Source organism: Rhineura floridana, chromosome 1 (assembly GCF_030035675.1).
Source record: "Rhineura floridana isolate rRhiFlo1 chromosome 1, rRhiFlo1.hap2, whole genome shotgun sequence".
Classification (NCBI taxonomy): domain Eukaryota; kingdom Metazoa; phylum Chordata; class Lepidosauria; order Squamata; family Rhineuridae; genus Rhineura; species Rhineura floridana.
In genome coordinates, this window is record NC_084480.1 from 157,936,999 (window position 1) to 157,963,258 (window position 26,260).

The 26,260-nt window shown below is 42.3% G+C and overlaps 1 protein-coding gene across 1 annotated transcript; it reads right to left on the bottom strand.

Moving 5' to 3' along the window:
- Nucleotides 1-364: 364 nt before the first annotated feature.
- LOC133390538 (gamma-aminobutyric acid receptor-associated protein-like 1) lies at nucleotides 365-25,722 on the bottom strand. The gene is made up of 4 exons (XM_061639335.1): nucleotides 25,443-25,722; nucleotides 16,002-16,080; nucleotides 14,110-14,228; nucleotides 365-2,607 (listed from the first exon to the last, which is right to left on the bottom strand). The coding sequence occupies exons 1-4, from the start codon at nucleotides 25,530-25,532 to the stop codon at nucleotides 2,542-2,544; spliced, it is 354 nt and encodes a 117-aa protein (XP_061495319.1). The 5' UTR covers nucleotides 25,533-25,722; the 3' UTR covers nucleotides 365-2,541.
- Nucleotides 25,723-26,260: the final 538 nt, after the last annotated feature.

A 26,260-nucleotide genomic window follows, 5' to 3' on the forward strand; every position in this document is an offset into this window, starting at 1 on the left:
ACTATGGTGTAATGGGTGTCCTTTGTCTAGAGAGACCTAATTTCAAATCCTTGCTCGCCCATGAAGCTCTTCTTTGTGAACTTGAGCAAGTCACATTCTTAGCCCAACTTACTTTACAGGATTGCTGCAAGGATAAAATGAACAATCCAACAGACATCACTTTGAAAAGACTGGATACAGATGTAATAAAAATATAGCACTCTGACATTTCTCTCTCAGTGCTCCAAATATAACAGCCATAGATGAACTCAAACATGAGCTACAACTGGAATTACTCAAAGTTCATCAGCAAACTATTAAGACTTAAATAAGAGGCCCCAGCCTAAGACAAATGTGTTATAAAATTACCATTCCACTTCTAGTCTCAGATTTTCAAGTACGTGTTTATTGATTGAGCTGATGTAACATGAATTTTCATTTTACAAGAATCTGAAGCTGACTGGAATTAATGACAAAGAATAATCAACACTGCATTTTACAAACTGGAGAAAAGCAAAACATGAAAAGTAAATGCCACAATCCATTTAAAATAAAATTTGTAAACCTAATCCTTCATATGCAACAAACAGCTATGTTGAAACCCCATGAACATATCTTAACAATAAGCAGCAGCATAGGGGGTAAATCAGGGTCTCTTTCAGCATCTATTGCATCTCCACTGAGTGTTGGCAAGTAAGAGAATATACAGGTGAGCACTCATATGCACTGGAATCCCAGGCATGCCTTGACTCACATGGGAGGTTCTGGACTTGCCATACTTGAGAGGTTTTGAAATGTGACTCTTGAAGATACTCTGAAAAACAGGGAGGCTGGAAAAAAGGGAAGTGGAATAAATTGGAATTTAGTATCCTAAGCAGAACCAGTCTCACCACTAAAGGTGCATCCAGTTAGCAAAACTAATTGGCATGCTTCCTGCTATTTGTGTCCTCAAGCCCACTTTCCTGGCCCAGCTCTGCAGGTGTCCCTCAGTTTCAATGTATGTTTGACTCTCCTATATCACTTAATGCAGTTCTGCTCCACTGGATCCCTTGCTATCCAAAATACTATTTAGGAATGACACCTCAAAACTATGAACAAGGGAATTCAAACAGGAAGAGGCCAACACATTATCAATTTCCAGATACTTCTCAAGAACAAGCGCCGCTTAAAGAGTTCAGGATTCCACAGACAGACTTTTGGTTCTCCCTCTCCAGCACTTACCTTTTTTTAGTGGGCTCAGATTATGTACTTCCCACCTTGTTTCATTTTTACATCTCTCTTCTAAATAGTCTCAGTTGCTACAAAACTACAAAGTCTATTAAGAGTAAGTAAAACATTTACTTACTCATTTATAAAATTACCCAAATTTCAGCATGACCTCTCAACTTCAGAACAACCAGTGTAAAGAGCGTGGAAGGCCACTGTCACAAAGAACTGCTTTTGCACTGCAGCGTAAAGACCTACTTTGGGCAAGACGTTCCTTAGGCTTTTAGTATTAAAGAGTATGTCAAGGAGGCATTACCCTTAAAAAGGATCATGCTTTTCATAAAAGGACTGTAGAATTTATGCTTAGGGCAAGGCTGTGGGGTGAAAGTGAACGCCAAGATTGTTTTTTTGTTTTCCATATTGAATTGAGAGCAACATAGTACAGGTTTCAAATAGCGCAGCAGTGACCTGACAGAGAACAGCCTTTTACTGAGCACCAAAGACACGTAACATCACAAAACACTTGTGCAGTTTGTGGGAATGCATTATATGATGGATGTCTAAAGCCCAATTCATAGGTTATACCCTCAAAGTGGTATGCTGCTATTGTTTAAGTTCACTGAACCACTTAGGAAGCCACAGTTTTCCCATACCGAATCTCATCTACATGGTTCTGCTTACAAGTGGTGAACAGGCTGCTAGTGTAATATATGGATTCAATCAAAACTACTACACGTGAGGAGGGGGGGGCGAGTGCCGCACGCATATGCCATTGGGGTCAGGGCCAGGGAAAGAAGGGCAAAGGGTGGGCAGAAACAGTTCAGAAAACAGGAATTTGTTATGCCTTCTTCAAGCATGGCGGGGGATTTCTCTCTCAGTGCTCCAAATATAACAGCCATAGATGAACTCAAACATGCGCTACAACTGGAATTATTCAAAGTTCATCTGAACTTTGTCTGAAAATTAGACAAATTAAAAATTAACTGCTATGGGGAGAGCCACGGTTTTCTTTGACAGTTCTGACAGGGAAATACATTGATAAGATCACTAGGTAACCCACTCACATATTCTCCCTCTCCCCTCACTTGGCATTCATGGAAGTGCTAGTTAGCCCAACAGAAGGTGAGGGAACTCGACAAAAGGATCTCTCGGTTACAAAAGCACCAACTATTTTCCCCACAACTATTAAATAAAATAGTAATATTAAATTAAAATAAAGGTGCAGGTAATGATTGCATGAAGTATGTGGTTTGTTGTCCAGTTCTTCCTCCCTTTTCTTGCTTCTGTCCGATGCAAACTCCCTCTCACAACAGTCCTTTCAGCCCATCGCATCCGTGAGGCCAGCAGTGAAGGGGCTCACTTGCCATACACACTTTCATCACTGTAAGCCACATAGAGAAAATAATCTTCTTCATGGTTATCCTGGGAAAATAAAATGGGGGGGGGAGAGAGGTAGAAGTCAACATCATCGGATTGTCCGCACGCATACAATTAAAAAAAACAAAAAACACAACAATCAAACTGGAAGGGGAATGAGGCGGAAAGATAGGTTAAAATGTTACTGTATATATGAGGTATACTTCCAACCTGTCCCACTTTAACTGAAAAGGGGAGTCAACCTGAGGGGGGGGGAAGCACTACTTGCAATGTTGTAGCAAGCAACGGGTCCTTTTGACCCTTGCCCTTCTTGGCTTATTCAAGCTTGCCGAGGGGGTTTGACAGAGTGGATCCAGGGTGTGGTCAACGCATCATTGTGGGAGGGAGTGGTTCCAGCTGTTCTGAAATATAGTGATCTGACCGCTCCTGAAAAAGCCCACCCTGGACTCATTGGTTTGTGACAACTACCGCCCGGTCGCAAATACCCCCTTTTTAGGGAAGGTTATTGAGAGGGTTGCGGCCCAGCAATTGCAAGGACTCTTGGATGAAACAGATTATCTATTTCAATCTGGGTTCAACCTGGTTGTGGGACTGAGTTGGCCTTTACTGGGAGGAGGACAGGGGGAGCGCAACCTTGTTATTCTTACTTGATCTCTTGGCGGCTTTTGATACCATTGACCATGGTATTTTTCTGGGCCGACTTGGTGAGATGGGTATCGGAGGCACTGTTTTACAGTCGTTCCAACCTATCTTCAGGGTCATTTTAAGAGAACAGCATTGGGTGATTGTCTTTTGGCCTTCTGGCAGTTGTACTGTCAGGTGTGGCAGGGTACCATCTTGTCCCCAATGCTGTTTAACATCTAAATGAAGCCATTGGGAGTAGTCATCAGGAGATTTGGGGTGAGGCGTCAGCAGTACGCTGATTATACCCAGCTCTATTTCTCTGTAACATCTGAATTGGAAGTGGCCATACAAGCCCTAGACAGCTGCCTGGATTCAGTGGTGGGCTGGATGAGGGCCAATAAACTGACTCTGAATCCTAGCAAGATGGAGACGCTGTGGGTTGGTGGTTCCTGAGTTCAGATTAATTAGTCAGTTGCCTGCTTTGGATGTGGTCGTATTCCCTCTGAAAGAACAGTTCTGTAGTCTGGGGGTGCTCTTGGATTCATCTTTGTCACTAGAGGCCCAGGTGACCTCAGTGGCTAGGAGTGCCTTTTACCAGCTTTGGCTAGTAAGACAGCTGATAGCCTGACTACTGTTGCCCATGCACTGGTAACCTCCAGGCTGGATTACTGTAATGTGCTCTATGTGGGGCTGCCCTTGAAGTTGGTCCAGAAGCTGTAGCTGGTGCAAAATGTAGTGTCACAACTACTCACCTGGGGCAGAGTATCACCAGCATGTCACCCCACTGCTGAAAGAATTGCACTGGCTGTTCGTTAGCTACCGGGCCAAGTTCAAGGTTCTGGTGTACAAAGCCCTATGCAGCTTGGAACCAGGATACCTGAAAGATCATCTTACCCTTTATGTAACCAATCACACTCTGCAGGTGAGGGCCTCCTGCAGATACCATCTTATCAGGAGGATCGTTCTGCACAACATAGGAAGCAGACCTTTAGTGTGGTGGCACCTACCCTTTGGAATTCCCTCCCCTTAAATATTAGATAGGTGCCATCTCTGTTATGCTTTTTGTGCCTACTGAAGACCTTCCTCTTTCAACAAGCCTTTTAAATAGAGACCTTATCCCAGTCTCCCTCTGTGTTGGAATTGCTTTTTAATATGTTTTTCAAGTTTCTTTTAAAAAAGATTTTTAAAGATGTTTTGTTTTAATATATTTTAAAGTTTGTTTTTATGATGTTTTAGAGTGTTTTAGTGGTTCTGTTTGCTGCCCTCGGCAATTACTGGAAGGGCGGGATATACATCTAATAAATATATAAACTTTTAAAAATGCATCATGTGGTTTTTAGACTATTCCCAAATATATCAAAAGTTTCCCATCACAATACATTTTAATCCTTTTCATGTAGTTCTATATTATCACCCATTTACAGACAGGGAATAAAGTCTGGGAGACTTGTCCAAAATCAAACCCATCAACCTGGCTTGGGGGATTCATGACAAAAATGCATACTAAGCTTTCTTTTATTTTAAGAGAAAATAAGAGCATACACCAGTAAAACATTTTAAGCCATATGGTTTTAACAGGAGATAATTAGAATGTTGAATTTAAATGTACACATTGAAATCAGTGGAATTCAAATGTAGGCAGCTTTGGTGGGATGGTGCCTATAACTTCTAGCCTTCCGTTTGTAGTTGCCAGTTTGGAAAGTTCCATTTATACTGAGCTGGTTTGCATCTAATATAAACCATATTAAAAATGAAGTATGGCTTAACACAAACATTCAGTGTGCTGGTGCATGCTGCTCTAATAGTGCTATCTTTACTCATCCTTTTATCCAGCCAGGAGGAAACAAGCCACAGCACTCACTTAGTGTTAATATGTGAACCAGTGCTTGTGGTTTGTTTTTCCAAACAAACCATGACAGGGAACCAACGTTTGTTTCTGGCTTGCCATTTGTTTGTTCTTGGCTTACAAGTACTGATTTGTACATAACGTTGTACAGTCGTAAAGGAGAAGCAATACGGGCACTTTAGAGCAACATGTGCAAGCACGCTGCTCATTCTCATTAAACCATCATTTATTTTTAACTGTGGTTTCAGGTTACATGAGAACCAGCTCACTGTGCTTGAAACCTGAGGTAAAATTACAAACTACAGCAAAGCTGGTTCTTTTAAAGATGTTGTTTATTAAGAGCAATTAAATTGGTTAGCTTGTGACACAGGCAAGGTAAAACTGGAATACTCCTACAAAAATAATTTTATTGATATTTCACAAGGTTTATGAGATTTCCATGGAAAGCAGTATAGTATACGCAGCTGTAGAAAAGGGCCACCAAATGCATACTAACAAATAAGAGATGGCTGGTCAGGGCTGAATGGGGTTTTGTTTGAGGGGTGCTTAAATCTAGAGTAATAGGAATTCACATTCCAATCTATAGTTAGTATCAGTGGCCTCTATGCCACTTTTTATTAGTTTCCCATTATTTCTTTCACCACTGAGAGAGTTCATCACACGGTCACTAGCACAAAGCTTTTAAAACAGATTAAATGAACATAACATGGATAACTGGTAGCCACCAATATACCTACAATAGCTAGAAGTATTAACCATTTTCAGAATATCTGTCCTTATCTAGCAGAGGAAGCAAATCAACCTCCCTAGCCTATCTGGTATGACAATTCTTATAACAGCACCTTTTCAATTTGGTCTTCTTTCAGATAAAACAAATGTAATCCGCAAGAAAGATTCTCCTCAAGTTTTGTAAGGCTTGATGCTGTAAATTAAGAACACAAGAAGAGCCTGCTGGACCAGGCCAGTGGCTCATCTAGTCCAGCATCCTGTTCTCACAGTGGCCAACCAGGTGCCTGGGGGAAGCCCACAAGCAGGACCCGAGTGCAAGAACACTCTCCCTTCCTGAGGCTTCCAGCAACTGGTTTTCAGAAGCATGCTGCCTCTGACTAGGGTGGCAGAGCACAGCCATCACGGCTAGTAGCCATTGATAGCCCTGCCCTCCATGAATTTGTCTAATCTTCTTTTAAAGCCATCCAAGCTGGTGGCCATTACCGCATCTTGTGGGAGCAAATTCCATAGTTTAACTATGCGCTGAGTAAAGAAGTACTTCCTTTTGTCTGTCCTGAATCTTCCAACATTCAGCTTCTTTGAATGTCCACGAGTTCTAGTATTATGAGAGAGGGAGAAGAACTTTTCTCTATCCACTTTCTCAATGCCATGCATAATTTTATACACTTCTATCATGTCTCCTCTGACCTGCCTTTTCTCTAAACTAAAAAGCCCCAAATGCTGCAACCTTTCCTCGTAAGGGAGTCGCTCCATCCCCTCGATCATTCTGGTTGCCCTCTTCTGAACCTTTTCCAACTCTATAATATCCTTTTTGAGATGAGGCGACCAGAACTGTACACAGTATTCCAAATGCGGCCGCACCATAGATTTATACAATGGCATTATGATATCGGCTGTTTTATTTTCAATACCTTTCCTAATTATCGCTAGCATGGAATTTGCCTTTTTCACAGCTGCCGCACACTCGGTCGACATTTTCATCGTGCTGTCCACTACAACCCCGAGGTCTCTCTCCTGGTCGGTCACCGCCAGTTCAGACCCCATGAGCGTATATGTGAAATTCAGATTTTTTGCTCCAATATGCATAATTTTACACTTGTTTATATTGAATTGCATTTGCCATTTTTCTGCCCATTCACTCAGTTTAGAGAGGTCTTTTTGGAGCTCTTCGCAATCCCTTTTTGTTTTAACAACCCTGAACAATTTAGTGTCGTCAGCAAACTTGGCCACTTCACTGCTCACTCCTAATTCTAGGTCATTAATGAACTAGTTGAAAAGTACAGGTCCCAATACCGATCCTTGAGGGACTCCACTTTCTACAGCCCTCCATTGGGAGAACTGTCCGTTTATTCTTACTCTCTGCTTTCTGCTTCTTAACCAATTCCTTATCCACAAGAGGACCTCTCCTCTTATTCCATGACTGCTAAGCTTCCTCAGAAGTCTTTGGTGAGGTACCTTGTCAAACGCTTTTTGAAAGTCTAAGTACACTATGTCCACTGGATCACCTCTATCTATATGCTTGTTGACACTTTCAAAGAATTCTAATAGGTTACTGAGACAAGACTTTCCCTTGCAGAAGCCGTGCTGGCTCTGCTTCAGCAAAGCTTGTTCTTCTGTGTGCTTAGTTAATCTAGCTTTAATAATACTTTCTACCAGTTTTCCAGGGACAGATGTTAAGCTAACTGGCCTGTAATTTCCGGGATCCCCTCTGGATCCCTTTTTGAAGATTGGCGTTACATTTGCCACTTTCCAGTCCTCAGGCACAGAGGAGGACCCGAGGGACAAGTTACATATTTATTTATTTTATTTTATTTATTTGGTTGCATTTATATACCGCCCTTAGCAAATAGCTCTCAGGGCGATAAACAGCATAGGGTAAAATACATACATGGCAATAATAAAATCACAAAAACATATATGACATAAAAACAAATACAGTTAAACAGAAAATAAAAATAAAGACATTAGTATACACGATTAAAAAGCTAAAAGGATTAAAATGATTAAAATGCCTGGGAGCATAAAAAGGTCTTTACCTGGCGCCGAAAAGATAATAGTGTAGGCGCCAGGCGTACCTCTTCGGGGAGGCTATTCCACAACTCGGGGGCCACCACAGAAAAGGCCCTAGATCTAGTAACCACCCTCCGGGCTTCACAATGAGTTGGTACCTGGAGGAGGGCCTTCGATGACGAACGAAGCGAACGGGTAGGTTCATAGTGGGAGAGGCGTTCCGCCAGGTATTGTGGTCCCACGCCATGTAAGGCTTTATAGGTCATAACCAACACCTTGAATCTCGCCCGGAAGCAAATAGGTAGCCAGTGCAGGCGAGCCAGAACAGGAGTTATATGCGAAGACCAACTGGTCCTCGTCAATAATCTAGCTGCCGCATTCTGCACTAGCTGAAGCTTCCGAATTGTCTTCAAGAGCAGCCCAATGTAGAGTGCATTACAGTAATCCAATCTCGAAGTCGAATATTGTAGTTAGCAGATCAGCAATTTCACATTTGAGTTCTTTGAGAACTCTCTGGTGGATGCCATCCGGGCCCGGTGATTTGTCAGTTTTTATATTGTCCATTAAGCCTAGAACTTCCTCTCTCGTTACCACTATTTGTCTCAGTTCCTCAGAATCCCTTCCTGCAAATGTTAGTTCAGGTTCAGGGATCTGCCCTATATCTTCCACTGTGAAGACAGATGCAAAGAATTCATTTAGCTTCTCTGCAATCTCCTTATCGTTCTTTAGTACACCTTTGACTCCCTTATCATCCAAGGGTCCAATTGTCTCCCTAGATGGTCTCCTGCTTTGAAGGTATTTACAGAATTTTTTGTTGTTGCTTTTTATGTTCTTAGCAATGTGCTCCTCAAATTCTTTTTTAGCATCCCTTATCGTCTTCTTGCATTTCTTTTGCCAGAGTTTGTGTTCTTTTTTATTTTCTTCATTTGGACAAGACTTCCATTTTCTGAAGGAAGACTTTTTGCCTCTAAGAGCTTCCTTGACTTTGCTCGTTAACCATGCTGGCATCTTCTTGGCCCTGGCGGTACCTTTTCTGATCTGCAGTATGCACTCCAGTTGCGCTTCTAACTATGGAATAGTCTCCCCGAGGAGGTTCGCCTGGCGCCGACACTATCATCCTTTCGGCGCCAGGTTAAAACCTTTCTCTACTCCGAGGCATTTTAATTTTTTGTTAATAATTGTAATGTTTGTAATTTGATTTTAGCCTTTGCTGTTTTTAGATTGTGAAATTTGATTTTAGATTGATGTTTTTGTATTATATTGTATTTTATTGTATCTATGTCCACCGCCCAGAGAGCTATTGCTAGTCAGGCGGTATATAAGTTTTAAAAAATAAAAATAAAATAAAACAAAATAGTGTTTTTAAACAACTTCCAAGCATTTTCGAGTGATGTGACTCTCTGGACTTTGTTTTTCAGCTTTCTTTTTACCAATCCCCTCATTTTTGTGAAGTTTCCTCTTTTGAAGTCAAATGTGACCCTGTTGGATTTTCTAGGCAATTGGCCATTTACATGTGTGTTTAATTTAATAGCACTATGGTCACTGCTCCCAATCGGTTCGAGAACACTTACATCTCGCACCAGGTCCCAGTCCCCACTGAGGATTAAGTCCGGGGTTGCCGTCCCTCTGGTCGGTTCCATGACCAACTGGTCTAGGGAATAGTCATTTAGAATATCTAGAAATTTTGCTTCTTTGTCATGACTGGAACACATATGCGGCCAGTCTATGTCCGGGTAGTTGAAGTCACCCATTAGTACCATATTTCCTAGTTTGGATGCTTCCTCAATTTCATATCTCATCTCAAGGTCTCCCTGAGCATTTTGATCAGGGGGATGATAGATCGTTCCCAGTATTAAATCCCTCCTGGGGCATGGTATCACCACCACCAACGATTCTGTGGAGGAGTCCGCTTTTGGGGTTTCGAGCTTGCTGGATTCAGTGCCTTCTTTCACGTATAGAGCGACTCCACCACCAATACGTCCTTCCCTGTCCTTCCGATATAGTTAATATCGAGGGATAACCGTATCACACTGGTTTTCTCCATCACCAGGTCTCCGTTATGCTCACTATATCAATGCTCTTCTCTAAGACCAAGCACTCCAGTTCTCCCATCTTGGTTCGGAGGCTCCTAGCATTAGCGTACAGGCACTTGTAAGCAGTGTCTCTTTTCAAGTGTCTTTGGCACTTGTGGGTTGGCCTGTGGTAATTTTGCCCTTCTGAATTTATATCCTGTGCCCCTGCTCTCACAATGCCTACTTCTAGGCCTACCCCTTTTAAAATTCCATCATTTCTTTGGTTTTTATCCCAGGGGGAAGGTTTACTCCGAACCGGACCTTCCTCAGCTCCTGTCGGGTTTCCCCCCTCAGTCAGTTTAAAAGCTGCTCTACCACCTTTTTAATTTTAAGTGCCAGCAGTCTGGTTCCATTCTGGTTCAAGTGGAGCCCGTCCCTTTTGTACAGGCCCAGCTTGTCCCAATATGTTCCCCAGTGCCTAACAAATCCAAACCCTTCCACCCGACACCATCGTCTCATCCATGCATTGAGACTGCAAAGCTGTGCCTGTCTGGCTGGTCCTGCACATGGAACCGGTAGCATTTCAGAGAAAGCCACCTTGGAGGTCCTGGCTTTCAGCATCCTACCTAGCAACCTAAATTTTGCTTCCAGGACCTCACAGCTGCATTTCCCCATGTCATTGGTGCCAACGTGCACCACGACCACTGACTCCTCCCCAGCACTGTCTACCAAACTATCTAAACGACAGGCGATATCTGCAACCTTCGCACCAGGCAGGCAAAACACCTTGCGGTCTGCACACCCATCACACACCCCACTGTCTATGTTCCTAATGATCGAATCACCCACTACAAGGATCCCTCCACCCCCTGGAGATATATCCTCGGCACGAGAGGATAGCTGCTCATCCCCCAAGGAATGGGTCCCTTCTAAGGGATAATTTCCCTCTTCCTCAGCTGGATGCTCTCCTTCCCCGAAACCATCGTTCTCCATGATAGCAGAAGAGCCATCATCCTTGGAGTGGGACACAGCTATAACGTCCCTGAAGGCCTCCTCCACACACCTCTCTGCCTCTCTCAGCTTTTCCAGGTCAGCCACCTTGGCCTCAAGGAAATTCCCGGAGAGCCAGGAGCTCATTGCACCGAGAGCACACCCACAACTTCTGTCCAACAGGCAGATAGTCGTACATGCTGCAGGCAGTGCAAAACACTGGAAAGCCCCCACACCCCAGCTGGCTTCTTACCTGCATAGTTTTGTTTAAGGTTTATTATGTCAAATTATTTCAGACAAAACTTGTACACTTTATTTTAGTATTTTTTATTAATATATTAACATCTCTGTATATTATCACATTTTCAGAAGTAAATTTATTCAAAATTTTGAAAACCTAATGTGAGAATCCAAGCTGCCCCACATTAGGGGCATGTAGCGAGGTAAAACCTACCTTGCAGACCTGGTCCAGCACCCCTTCCAGAAACAAATATCGACCCCTAGGGTCCCTCTGAATTTTTTCAAAATTTAGATCCACATGGAGCAGAATTGATACAAAATTATGTTGGAGCCAGGAGCCACAAATTTCTTGTTTTATTCCCTTCCAGGTAATAGCACTTCACATTGGGTGATTTTATGAGGTTTTTAGAGCATCAGAGCAAGGGCTGCAGCTCGCTAACTAGCGTGAGCAATCTAGCTATTGTTACCAAGTTCCCTGCTCCTTTGAGATTAAGAGCAGAAATCCTTAATTGATCATATATTTGACATATAACAGATTCTCCTCCTGTACTGTAACATTTAACCATATAAACCTGTACCTTTAAGCTTCCCACCCATCCCCTTCTCCCTTTCCAAACAGGTCAACTAAACAGCAAACACCAACATTATGCTGTGAAAACCCTCATGGCAATTGCAACATGGCAAACTCTCCTTGACAGGAGAAAGACCCCTCTCAGGTATAACACTACCTGTGAGGATGTGATTATTTACCACAAATCTTAAGTTACAGGAGGCACAGAAGCAGGCAATCTAACCATACAAAAATATTGTCTACATGTGGTTGCCCCACAGCCCCAAAAGAAGCAAAGTTGGGCTAAATCCTCATTATTCAAATATGAAGCCCAATGTAACAGAATTCATAAAGTCAGAGGATAGCATTTGCACCAGAGAATTCATATCTTATATTCCTGCCAGGGGTAAAGCCCCCTTTATCTCTTCTTATGTAAATGAGATTATCTGGTTGAGAAATGGGCTTTCCCCTCCCACAGTGTTGTGGTGGGATCTTTTTCCTGGCATTTTCTTCCCATTGACTATTTCCCAATCTTTGTCATCTGTTTCATCGTCTTCATTATCTCTGGTGAGATCAGCCGCTGTGTAACCCACAGGCAACTCAATCTGAAGTATTTTCAGCAACATCACAATCGCTTAAACAGAGGTCGCTGTGAGGTTCACATAATCATGTATAACTGAAAGATGGAACGGGAAACCCCATTTTTAAAGCACCCCAGCAGCTTGCAATTTGAGAATGAAGAGACGCAGTTCTCACCATCTCCAAAGTGTCTCCGGTGCCAAATCCTGAAGGACTATTACTGGAATGTTACTACACATGGTATCCTTAACATCTGTCAAACATCTAAGCAATTCTTCTTTAACAAACCAGGCAAAGCAAATTACAGTATCCCAGGTCCCTGTGGCTTCTCTAGGTCTGGGCCTGATTACTCTATGCACCCACTCCAAATAATCTAGACTAACAGGAAAGTCAGTTTTCAATCTCCTCCAGTTTAAATTTAAAATTTAAATTCTCCCTCCCCAGTTGTTCTGAAGTTTTCCCATGCAAAACCACCAAATCAAAAGCATCAGATACTGTGGTTTCCACAGTTTCTAAACGGGAGCCTAAGTCAGCTATTTCCACTCTAAAAGATCAGCCCAGCTAGCCATTAATTCCTCTTCAAAGGATTTAAATTGATGGGCTATTTTGCCCTTCATCAAAAGTGCTTAATCTCTTTGAGCCCCCTTACAGGTCTGTTGCAACACAGGTACCATCTTGGATCTATTCATGTTAGGAACAGGCCAAGTCCTTCCCTTTGGGCTGAAAAAGGCAATAGTGTGTTCTTTACCTGTAGTTGTGCCCTAAGGCATGGTCTTTGGGTCCAAAGGTTTCACAAGCGATCCTCAGTATAAAGCCAGAATGTTTAAACAGATCTAGGACATCTCAGAGCCAGTGTCCTACATGTGATGTTCCGCATCCCCCAGCAATACATTTCTTTTCTGTTTGGTCCTCTGCTTATGAAACGATGTGTATTATGTGGGTGAGTTTGTGAGAAATGGGCATGTGGATGTCCGTGACTTGGAAAACAGTAGGCAGAGCTGATCATGTTCTGCACCTCTCTCCCCCTGCTTCTATATTCACAGAACACGAGTACTATTGCACCAAAATATCTCACCCTGGCTTAATATATCTGAGCAGAGTTGCGTTCTAGAACATCACTGCTCCATAAATTACACATGTAGTGACCTGATTTCCATTTCAAAATACTCCCATATCACTTCCACAAAACTGGTCCCACAAAAAAAGGAAATGATTATCTGGGAACACTAACGGACACCAGATATTTCTAAGGACAGAACACTTTGCCTTGAATTCTCTGGCATTGGCAAAGTTACTCCTCCTCTAGATTTTGAAATATCTTTGAATTACTTTTGTACAGGTCAATATAGATATCAAATAAACTAGGTTTCCCAGATTCTCCTTTCTCAGAGCCTCTGGGAATAAATTTCTTACAGATTAATGGAGTTTGCTGCACTGATTATTTATTTTACTGTATTTTCTTACATTTATATCCTGCCTTTTTTTTATTGTGAAATCCAAGGCAATGTACATGTGGTTCCCAGCCAGGCACTAACCAGACCCCAACCTGGTTAGCTGTAGCAAGGCAGCAGCTGCCTGCGCATTTATAACATACCCTAGGACAAACTTCTGAACTAAGATAGTTCAGAGGAGTCTCCATCTTCTTACAAGCTTGCAACTCCTGGGCCTTTTTTCATATAGCCCACAGAATCAGAATGTTTTATTTTCAGGGGGAGTGGCTGTAGCTCAGTGGTACAGCATCTGCTTTGCATACAGAAGGTCACATGTTCAATCCCCAGCATCTCCAGGTAGGGCTGGGAGAATAACCTGTCTGAAATCCTAGACAGCTGCTGCCAGCCAGTGTAGACAATACTGAGCTGCATGGACCAACGGTCTGACTTAGTATAAGGCAGCTTCCTAGGTAGGCAAATAAAGCTGTTATGTTCCAGAAAGCCCATCATTAGGAAGGAAATTCAGCCTGTACTTACTTCATACAGCTGGCCCATAGTAGCACTGGTAGGAGGAATGGTGTTGTTGACAAAGAAAAACAGGGCATCCTCTGGCCTCAGGTGGATTCGCTTTCGGATCAAGAAATAGAATTGGCCAACTATAGTTGATAGGAAGAAAAAGAAAAAAGCCAAACTGGTGATACTTCAAAACCCTGTATGACTTCAGACATAAGTGGCTGATGGACCATATCAGCCCACATATTGACATGTACTGTCACACACTCAGCTCTTTGGAAGCCCTTCTCTGGTTATCTTGACCTCTGAAGTGAGGTGGCAGTGACAAGACAGGGACTTCTCAGTTACGGCACCCCAGTTCTGGAACACTCTCCTCATGGAGGCTTACCTGGAGCTTAAGCTTATACCTTTTGATAACAGGCAATGTCTTATTTTCCCAGGGCTTTTGAAACATAATTTTTAAACATTGTTCTATCATGCTGTTCTATTTTCTGTTACATGATTCGTATTTGTATTATTTCGGTATGTTCTAGTTTCTTACTGGAGTTCTTATTGTTAGCTGCCATGAGAGTATTGCTGAGGGATAAGATACAAATTCATTAAATAAAATAACAAAGGCAAAACAGACTAATAAACAGGCCTGTTAGCATCTTTGAATTTGACCCTGCAGTACAGAACTATTTTTGCTGTGGATACCCTTAGGGCAGCCTTTCCCAACTGGTGTGCCTCCAGATGTTGTTGGACCACAATTCCCATCTTTCCTGACCATTGGCAATGCTGGCTGAGGCTGATGGGAGTTGTGGTCCAACAACATCTGGAGGCACACTGGTTGGGAAAGGCTGCCTTAGGGTAATTCCAAAATCCCTCCATCTTGTCCTGTAGCACTGTTTGGAATGACAGCCTGCAACACTTCCATGGTTCTGCTCATACCACTCAGCGTTCCCCACATGTTCCACCCTGGAGATCACAGAGTGCTACTGGTGAAATCAGAATTGCAGCGAGGCAACTCTCTGCAATAAACTGGTATCTTTATGTGGGGGCTATGGCCTTTCCCCCCTAAAGCTGCTGTGATTGTACAAACTGAAGCACCCACACGTACAGCCCCCTGGTGAGATGCTGGTTCATACAAGCAGAGCATCCACATGAGCATGCAGGATACCAGCAGCTGCATGCACTCCCAGAGATAACTGCAGTTACATGGGGGCTGATGGACACATGAACCAGGCCAATGACTCTTGCTCTCGTTCTGTTAGTCATTTCTGCTCAAGAACTTTTAAAAAAATATCCTGCTGAATTGTGTGGGGAGATGGTGTAACTGCAGAAATGAAAGGTAATACCCATCAAATATACCTTAGTTTTTAAAAAGATGCTTCCCATCCCATACAATTCAGAAAAGTTACCACAGCAAAATTTAAATCCAGAACTGGAGTTGCCCATTGATCAATATAATTTAGATCTGCTTTATAAAACCATACACAAAAGTATAAAAGCTTGGTATACAATTCCCAGCCGGCAAACAAAAACAAGAAGGCAGTACCAGTGCCACAAGGTTAACCTTGCTTTGATATTTGGGTCCCATGGAGGGGATTAGCAGATGGATGGACTGTAATCTCCATTCTGGATCCTTAGCAGCTGAGAAATCTGAATGCGGCAACTGGTTAAGGTAGCTTTTGAGTAAAGCTAGAGAATTCACTTTGGTTTGTTCATTCCTGGTGTTGAAAACCGCTGGATTAAATCTCAATGAAGCTGCATTCACCAGAGTCTCTTATACTATGCTACAAGGATGACAAAACATCAAATCCTCTCCCAAAGAGAATGAGATAGGGAGTTCCCCATTCCTATCTCTTGCCAATACTTGTTGAAAACCTCCCTTGAATACCTATTCAAAGATAGATTATGGAATGGGACACATTTACCTGTGAGATCGGATGGGACAAGATACTTCCTCTTGTCCAGATCAGGTACTCTAGCTTTGGGTGCTTTCTCCACAATAACCTGGACAAAAAGGAGCAGAGGGGAATTAAGAACAAGTAGCCCTTGAAGAGAGACTATACTGTCTTTCTCCCACCTCTGTAAATTCTCCTTGATGAGCCTATGAAGCAAAGGATGTCCGTCAAAATTTAAGCAGTGTTAACAATGTACCTGTAATTGGTGAGAGGTCATTTTCAAAGCTGAAACTGATTTTTTTTTAACAGAAAAACTGCACTCTTCTGTGTCACAAGAACACCTAGCAGGATTAGCAGCAATTTCAGATGAACATAAAACAGGGAGAGATTTGGATTTCAGTGATTTGATTGAGAACCTTGCTTCCAAGGAGGCTTGAAAAATTAATTTCACTAAATAGGGTAACAGAGAATTGGCTCTTAAATGATATAATTATTTATCAGTACTATTGGCCATCATTTCACCATGTCGCCTCCTGCAGTATGTTTTTGGCTTTTCCCCCCTTTTGTTTTTGTTTATGTCAGAGCATCCCATACAGAGATAACTGCTTGTGTCTTTTCATTTATGTCTCGTATTCATGTGTCACCAACCTTTTTGGACCAGTGGGCACATTTCAAACTTTGTCAAAGTGCTGTGGGCACCAGTAATGGCTGCCTTTGGGGGTGTGGCATAACACAAAATTAGATAGTACAGACATGATGCAGCCTTTCCCATAACTGTTTTTCCATACTAAAAAAGCTTAATCAGTTGAATTTCTGCCTATCATACAACTTCTAAAGGCACAAGAATCCTGTTTTTCCCCTAAACCAAAGCCTAGGCTGCCATTCTGTGCCCGCTTACCTGGGAGAAACTCCATTAAAAGTATACTTCTGAGAAGACATGTATACCATTTATTATTATTATTATTATTATTATTATTATTATTATTATTATTATTATTATTATTATTATTATTATTATATTTGTATACCATCCCATAGCCAACAATTAAAAACATTAAAAACAAATATACAATTTTTTAAAAAAAATAAAAACACATGCCTGGGAGAAGAGGAAGTCTTGACCTGGCACCGAAAAGGTAACAGTATTATAAGTTAACTAAACACTGAATTCTTAGTTAGTACCTGGTAATTAGCTCCTGCACAGCAGGAGACATGCTAAGCCTCTCTGCAAAGTTTTAACATTTACCTGCTTTGAGAGGGGTTCTTTAACATCCACCTACACTTATTGCACAGCAGTTCTTCCAGACAATAAATTCTAGGGACTGTTTCAGATGAACCCACCACAGGAAATATGCATCCTAGTCGCTAGGGAAAAACAAAGGACAAAGTGCACTAAAGTGGAGGGAGAAAGAGCATCTTTTTAGAACCCCAGAGATTCCTAATGGCTGGTGTCCAGACAACTCACTTATCAATCACAGCTTTGACTTCACTCATTATTTAAAAACACTACAGGTGGGAGCAGCCAGGATGAGTCATTTCACAGAAATTACTTAAAACGCTACCTGCACATTTAGCTTCATAACTTTATGTAGGAGGGCTACAGACTTTTTTTAAAAATGAAAATGTACAGTCTGGGGCCCTGCAGATGACAGGCTAGTGATCCTTTATTTACAGTGTAATGTTGATATAATATATTAATATACTCCACTCCAGTTGTAATAATAATTGACCACAATCAATGTATTATCATACATTTTTCCATACTTTCAATGTGTGTGTGAAAAGTGTGATGGGCATAAGGTGGGAACAACAGTAGTTGTGTTAGGAAATGCAGTGCTGTTTGTCAAGTGCTTGCTTGTCTGACTGACCTGTGACTGCCAGACCCTTGGCACTCACACAGAAATGCCAGAGAAGAGAAAGGGCGGGCAGGGCCACCAGAATAGATGTTTGTGAGGAGGGAGACAAGACTACTTGCCTTTTGCAGCTAGAATTGGAGGGCTAGGTAATAGATGTTGCTATCACTCCCCCCCCCCTCGTGGAGACTTTTAGAAAGAAGAGAAGATAGTGAGACAAGGGGAATGTGGACTGCTCTGCTGGCCGCAAGGGAGGGAGGTTGCAAATGAGTTCCACTTTGCAACAACAGACAGTGCAAAACATTAGAACTAAGGAGGAGCTGCTTGCTGCTCCTGCTGTTCTTCACAGACAGGCTGTGGACCACCAGCATGAAGCTCACAGACCACAGTTTGGGAACCCCTGCCCTGGAACATAGCAGCCAGTCTGAAAACAGTTCTCATTCTTTGACTCTCACAATCCACATATGTAAAATATTTTATGTTTCTAAGAACATGAACACCGTATTTGCAGAGCTTTCCAAAATTTATTTCTAAACTATACTTGAGGTATAAACGACAAACAAGCCCTATAGAGGTCTAACTTTGTTTTTAGGAGGTTGCTAAAAAGAAAAAGCTTATACTTGAGACTCGTTTTACTTCTTTCTTCATTGGATGCAAAAATCAAGAAGTATTAAATGTTCAGAACCAAGCCAAGGACCTGATTCCTGTCCAACATCCATTGGATTATCCAACTACATCTTTATTCCTTTCTCCTAGTAATTTCAGATTTGGAATACACTGCAACTGCCTGGTTCACGTTTAAACTGAACCTTGTTGGCTTCCCGAGTTATCCTTAGAATAATAATTATTGCTGTCTTCTATTGTACTTGTGGTGCAATGGTGATTAGAGTATTGGGTCTTAATACAGCCTTAAGCTCAGGCACAAAATTTTATAACATACCAATATAGGATTGCTGTGAGGATAAAAGTAGAGGGATAGGATTACGTATGCTGGGGGAAAAGGGTGCAGTAAATGTATTAACAATCAATGTTGCTCCTAACCTTCTAAATTCAGCCTCACATAGATATTTGTCACTCTGGGCTCCTACTGGGAGGAAGGGTGGGATATAATAATAATAACAACAACAACAACAACAACAACACAGTTTAAAATGGGCAAGATTTTAAACTGAGATTTCTTCATACTAATCCCATGCTTTCTCCAAGAGGCTAGACAGCCTAGTTTCATTTTGTTCTCACAACATTGTAAGAAACATTTGATTCAAAATATGACTTTGCCCAAAGGTCACCCAGTCAGTTTCATAGCTGTGCAGAGATTTCAATTCAGGTTTAATTCTAACATCCTGTCCACTACAACACACTGGTTACTGCCAGATACCAAAAGTATTTAAGGTATAGGTAACCATAGCTTTTATACAGAAACATTATGCAATGTTAAAGTGCTGAAAATGCAAAATCCTGATTAAAATAACAAAGCATGCAGTAATAGCTGGGAGTCATTTGGGTATATGGGATTCAAATCACATTTTTCAGATTCAGTATCTTCAGGAAGGCACTTCCTCTGTACTAAGCAACATTTGGGTCTCACCTTTCGAGTTATATGCAATATTGCTTTTGGCAAACAGGGTAGTTGTATATCAAGCAGACTGATGCAAGAATCATGTATTTTAAAATGTATTCATATCTCACCCTTTAATGAATTATAAGGGCCACTTTAGACTACAAAAAATACAATAGGATGATGATGACCTCATTCAGAAATCACACCAAACCATGGTTTGCACAAACTATAGCTTGAGTTCCCAAACAAGCAGGCAAACCACATTCTAAAGCTGCTTGCCTGCTTTTGTTTCTCATCAGTCCAGCACTTCTATTTCTAGAGTGAAGAGGCTTCTGGAAACAGAACAACAGAAATAACTATGGTTTGTCAATTCAGATACCATACCAAACCATAGCTGGCACAAACCAGAAGCCTGACTCAGTATGAGGCAGTTTCCTATGTTATCTATTTGTGTTCAAAGGTGTGTATCGATTCAGGAGTCACTGAAGATGAAACCCTATCATGCTTAAAAGCTGATGCAACTTTCAAATTCAGGTTTCAAGAGTGCATCTTGATATGGACAGATTGCTGAACTCTATGCCAGAGGGTCTGGCTTCAGTTGTGTTTGGTGCATTTAATTAGTTTCATTATGTAAAGCCCTCTATGATGCCTTGCTTTATAAGCACTTTTAAGAAACAAAACTTGCACTCCAAACAAGCTTTTTTACAAAAGCTCCCACAGGAGCAAAGCGGGATTTTCCCCAAAGCAAATTTGAGGCACAAGAGCCTGGCACAAGTGTTAAAGTCTTCTTATTCACCATGCTAAGATCCTGATTGGGTCTCCCACACTGGCAATTTGTGTTAAAAAAAAGTGAACTGAATTCTATACAAGACATGGATAGTTAAAAGCAACTCTGTGATCTGAGCAGAAGAGAAAAATATCTATATTTAGGAATGGTTTTAAAAGGCAAAACCAGGCTGGTTCTTACACACAGGTGTTTATTTCCCCTGACGTCTCCTGTCCAAATCTATAATGAAGTACTCACACCTGTTTGCAATCAGGAAGACATGTTCGGTAGAGACAGGTGGGGAATACTGTCACAGAAAGTCACCTCCTTCTAGTCAGTGAGAAAAACTGGGATGTGAAATTTTATGACACTGAAGGCCCATTGTGTCATTAGCATTCTAATTTGTGCTGAATGCCAAATGAACCGCTGAAAGCAATCAATGGCTTATTTGGCATCCAGCCTGGAACTTCCTCCTGAAATATCTACATGGTACCATCTAATTCTGCTCCTTTAAACCCATCCTCAAAACCCACCCTCTCTATAGTGTCATGGTAATGAGCTGCAGATCAAGAAGACTGGTGCAAATTACACCTCTGCCATGAACTCACTAGCTGGCCATAGGCAAGCCACTCTCTCTCAGCCTCAGTTCTACACCCAACTTCGATATGGGGTTCAATAATATTAGCTTAACTTATAGGGTTGTTGTAAGGAGTGCAGCAAAAATATGCTTGTGAAGTGCTTTAAATACTTAAAGCACTGTAAAAATAATATTATTAGTCTTCATCCCCAGCCAAAACATATTTTAAGAAATTTAAACTAATTTTCCTCATATTCATCCCCTACTACCTCTCTTGCCTCTCCCATTCCTTCTATCACTTTATTGTCTCCACCACTATCAACATTTAAATCATAAGCTCCTTGGGGCAGAAGCCTGTCTTTTTACTTTTTGCTTTGATAATGTTACTATGTCAACTGACATATATATAATTAATAATAGCTGCTAATTTTAGCTAGAACCTGGAAACCATTTAAGTTCACATGACCAATACCAAAAAGTGTACTTGCAGCACAGATTTATGTAAATCGACTCAACGTTACACCTCACTGTGTTCAATGGGAGGAGTGACCTGGCTCAGTTTCATTTAGCCTAGTAAACCTTTTTAGTTCTGTTATCCCATTTTAACGGAAGATCCAATTGATTGATAACATTGTTTGTCTAAATAATCTGGGAAACATATTTAATTTTCATAAGTGGAAATGTCCATTAAATGAGTAATACCACCACCCTCACAGCTGTCTGAAACAGTAGCTAGTGAATGCAGATAACCCGGGTTGGGGGAATGGAGGCTATTGCAAACTCTAACAATGACCTTTTTTCTGTTATCCGATGAGAAAAAAAGATAGGAAAAGCATATTTGGTTGACTCTTCTCTGGTGCCAGTTTTTCTAGGTAAGAAATCATCTAAGTTGACCCTTGTGCAGATCAAGAAATCCAGCTCCATTATCTACAGCATGCCTGCATACAGGGGCGCCAGTACAATTGCAGCCTTCTCCCCATCCATCTGTAGCCCAAAACTGTTTGTGCCCCTTCCCCACATCTTTATGGTAACATCAAGCACCTTCTCAAGCCCATCAGAAAGCGGGATGGCAGAATGCCTAGACCACTACACTGGCACTACTCCCCCTCTCCCGAGATTTAGAGATGTTTGGTAGAATTGACATCAGTTTTTTCATCTCACTGCACGTCCCACCTGCTTCTAAGATGCCTTCACTGGTATTAGTTGCAAAGAAAGTGGAGTGCTGTTGCCACCAAACTGAGCAATGAAGAGGGTAAGAGGAAGAGAAACAAAGCCAAGAGACAGCAGACCTAAAAGGTGTAGCTGAGAGATGGCAGCACAGAAAGACCTCTGAGTAGAGAAACAAACAAACGCAGTAGTAGAGAATGGACCTGCAACAAGAGGAGAGAAAAAGGGCTACAGACCCATGGTGAGGCAGAACAGTCATGGTGCTGCTGCTGGGCAGCAGTAGTGCTGCTGCTGACTGGGAACAGCACGCGGCAGAGCAGGGGCAGCACCAGGGTGTGGGTGGCAGAGAGAGCAGATGCTGGTATCTGCTGCACCCAACCCAGTGCTGCTCTCGCCACTCCCCTGCCCCGCTCTAGCCCAGTCCTGGTGAGCAACAGTGCCACCACAGCCAGGAGGACAGTGCACTAGCAGCACCCCACCTCACATGCCTTGACTGGGGAAGCCAGAGAGGAAAAGTGCACGGCAGGGGTGCAGAGACAGATGAGTTAATAGAGAGAGGCGTTCTGAGAGACCTGTGTTGATGCAGGAGGCGGGGAGCACCCAGTGACAGCTGAAGCACTGCATTTGCAGGGCCCCAGCTGAAGCAAAGGGCCACTCTCTGACCACCTTCATACTGCAAGAACACCGAAGGTGGCAAAATGAGAGAATCCTCTGTTTGCATGTCCTGCTTCTTTGGAAGTTAAGGGGGGACCACAGAGGGTGCCTTGCATGCGGGTTCTCCAAAATCTTGAAGCCAGCACAAAAGTACACATGCTACTTATTGAGTGCAAAAAGGAAAAGGGGATTAACAGCATCAGTTTAAAAGTGAATTACAATTTTAACAAAATTCTCCACTGCATGTAGCTCAGCAATGCAGCTCTCTTAGTAAAACATTTTTTTTAAAATCACTGCTTTCTCCTCCCTGCCTTCTGTTTTGAAATTTCACAATGTTTTATTTTTTAAAATACAGCTGCAGAAAGCAAAAATATCACATATCAGTTATCTGAGTGTGGATTATTATATACCCATGCACAAGAGTAGGTTTGGGGGAACCCTAAGATTTGCAAAAGTACAAAAAAAACAGCCCAGTGAGTATGAAGGTGGGGAAAAAATCAGGGTGGTGCAGAGGGAGGAATGGAATAGCATGAAATGAAATGTTTTTGAAGCATGTCTGGCTAGCTCCTGAACAGAAGCCCTCCATGCTACATTTTGTTGCATGTCTCACTTTTTTGTAAGAAACAAAACCAAGCAAAGGATTATGTACATGTTCTCGCCAGATTTGGCTGTCACTGGGTAGAATCTGCTGTTACCATGGCCTTGCGCCAGCCAGACGTCCTGTTAGAAAGCTGAAGGTTCTGTGCTGGGTGTACTCCAGCTGCCGGAAGAGAGGGAATGCAAGTATACTCTGGTCAAATCTCACCAGTTGTTTTAATTTATCTTCCAACAGAGTTCTCTCACAGAGCATGAAGCTGACAGAGTCAAGCCAATAGTCTGCCTAACAAGTTCCACCCACTCTGACTGGCAGCAGTTCACCAAGGACTATTGCGCCAGGTATCTGAACATATCAGGGACTGAACCCAGGACCCTCTGTATGTGAAGTAGGTGTTCTATCACTGAGCTATGGCACTTTCACGTGGAATGACTTTTCAGAAGTGCCTTATCCATTTCTTTTCTGGCACAGGTCAAAGACAGCCTGAAACCAGACACTTTCTGCATAAAGCAGGAAACTCCCTACATAGCCACACCACAACAGGCATAATGGCCTTGAAACTGATCTACATCCATCTTCCATTCTTCCTCTGACTGACGCTAGGTCAAATGCACTTGCCACAAAGTCTCCTGCCTGGCTATCCCCACCCCTTCCATCCTTGGCCTGTTCACTTCAGAATCCCCTACTGCACCTATGCTGCTCTGTCACAGACTCAAAATTATTTCCTGCAGCACAGTTTATTCTTCTAGTCCTGGCAACAGCAGTGTAGTCATTCAGGGTCGCAGGGGGTCATAGACCACTTACTTTTTTGGGAGCAAGATCCCAGCAGAGTCCTTATGTACGAGCCAATCAGCATGAAAAGGGATGTGTGTTAGACACTGAGAAGAGTCTTCTCACTTGGCTAACAACATGCTTCCTTGTCCTTTCATGCTGATTGGAGCCAATCAGTGAAAGAAGGTGAATCAGTCACTGAGTAGACTTTCACTCTTGGGTGAGAAGCAAGCTTCATGGCAAAGTTCCTTGGTCTCCCTAATTCTAGTTCCACATCTGGGTTCATTTCAGAATTCTTAAAGTCAAAAGGCAGCTGGGAACGTTTAGCCCCCAGAGAGAGAAAAATGAGTAGGGGAAAGCCTATGCACACAGTTTTATTCTGGTTCTGTAATTCTGTAATTGCAGAAGAGTCAGTGAATCCTGGGGGTGTGGCTGTGCAGGGCCATGGTATGACTATCATGAAGGAACCCTGCACTTCTGAATTTGTCATTACACTACTGCCTGGCATTGTCTACAATTCTATCATCGTCATTTCAAAAATTCTTCCACAGGAATTCCTCTTGGGCTGAAATACTGCAAGCATCATCTACTAAATGAGCACTACAGTTGCCATACTGCTTCCTGACTGTGATTGATCTGGCTGAAATGTGGGAACCCCGCCCCCTCTAGCTAAAATATTACTGAGATCATCTGAAATGTTTTGAGTATCATACTTTCAAGTGGCTGTCATTTCCTATAACACTAATTACTTACCTCAGCTTCTCCTTTGCCACCAATAAAAAACACAGTAACAAAACTTTGCTATAAAGGAACCATCTAGAAATACCCCATGCTTTCACATGATGAACAAGAAGAAAATAATTACCAGACTTCAAACGGTTTGGGTAAAAGGCATCTTAGTTCTGGCTTATACAAATACCTGCCATTGAAAGTGTGTTAAAATAAATAAGGGGCAAAGGATGGAGAAAAGTGAGGCAAGCAAGAGGCCATGACTAGGCTTTCTTGTAGCCCCTCCCCCATTTTAAATTAGTAGGCCAAAGAAAAGATTGCCTGCTTTATTACTCTAATAAAAAGTTATTACTCCAAAAGCGGGCCAGAATCAAAGGGCAGGGGGGCCTCAATTCAACACTTGTGGGGGCTCTTGAAGCTCTTTCTGAAGGTTATGTCATTAACACAGCAATTGTCCTTCTGCCTCCATGTTTGCTTGGAGGTGAGGGAGGTGGAATGGGGAATTTAACTCCTTCGCCTCCACCAAACCTCAAGCAGCATACAATCAAGAAAAGAGCACGAACGTTTTTCACTCATACCCAAACGGCACTATTTTATACGAAGCACGAAAGACCGGAGACACCCTCTCCTCCCACCCCACTATCATACCATACAATAAGCATGTCTTCGGGGAAAGGTCTTTCCGCTCCAAAAATGTAAACCACAGAATACGGCATCTAAACAAAAACGAGCTCCAGCTCAAAATAGGATGCAATAAATATAATCTGCCAACAAAGGCAAAATTATTATGCCACTCACAGGCACCCGATCTGGATATTTCTTTCGGATTTTCTCTCCTTCTTTTTTCCTGTACTCGAAAGGGTGGTCTTCCTTGTACTGAAACTTCATGGCTTGTCCAAATACGTCAACCTTTTTCTCCCTCTTTCCTCTGAGCAGACAGTTTCAAACGTCTCCTAAGGCTCTCGAGGACAAAACGCGGCTCTCCGGCACCTACTTCCTCCTACACCAGCTGATCAAACAAACATCCGCGTTGTAAGCCGGGCATTGTGACGTCACTAGGATAGACTTGGCTTCTGCCTCCTAGATTGCACCATTTCTGCCTTGAATGGGGGAGTGCCATACGCCTAAAAAAAAAAAAAAAAAAAAAAGTCTCTTGGTGAAGCCCAGTTGCTCTGAGAGTGTTATTCGCGATGATTATGCCGCAACTGCGTGCCTTGTGATTTTGTTTGCCCTGTGGTGCAGAAGCAGGCAAGGTTACCAGCTGTTTCCTAGGCCTTGCGCCGGTGCCTTTGAATAGCCCAGTATCCAAATATTATGTTTTTGGTGCCAGATGTCAAGCTGCCTAGGAATGATTATTTCCTTTGGGTCTACTGAGGGATTTAAAAGGAAACATGAAACCTTGTAATCTTCTTTAAGCCAGTTTTTAATCTTTTGACCAGTTTGGGGGGATTCGAGGAGATCCCAGGTTGCTCAAGGCTGCTTGTCTGTCTTTGCTTCCCCAGACACACCCTTTTTAGTGTACGTCTCTTAACAATGAGAGCCTGGCAAAGTAGCCCAATGTCTATAATACCTATTTTGCCAAAGTGAGGGGGGAGGTAGTTTGTGACAACCTTGCA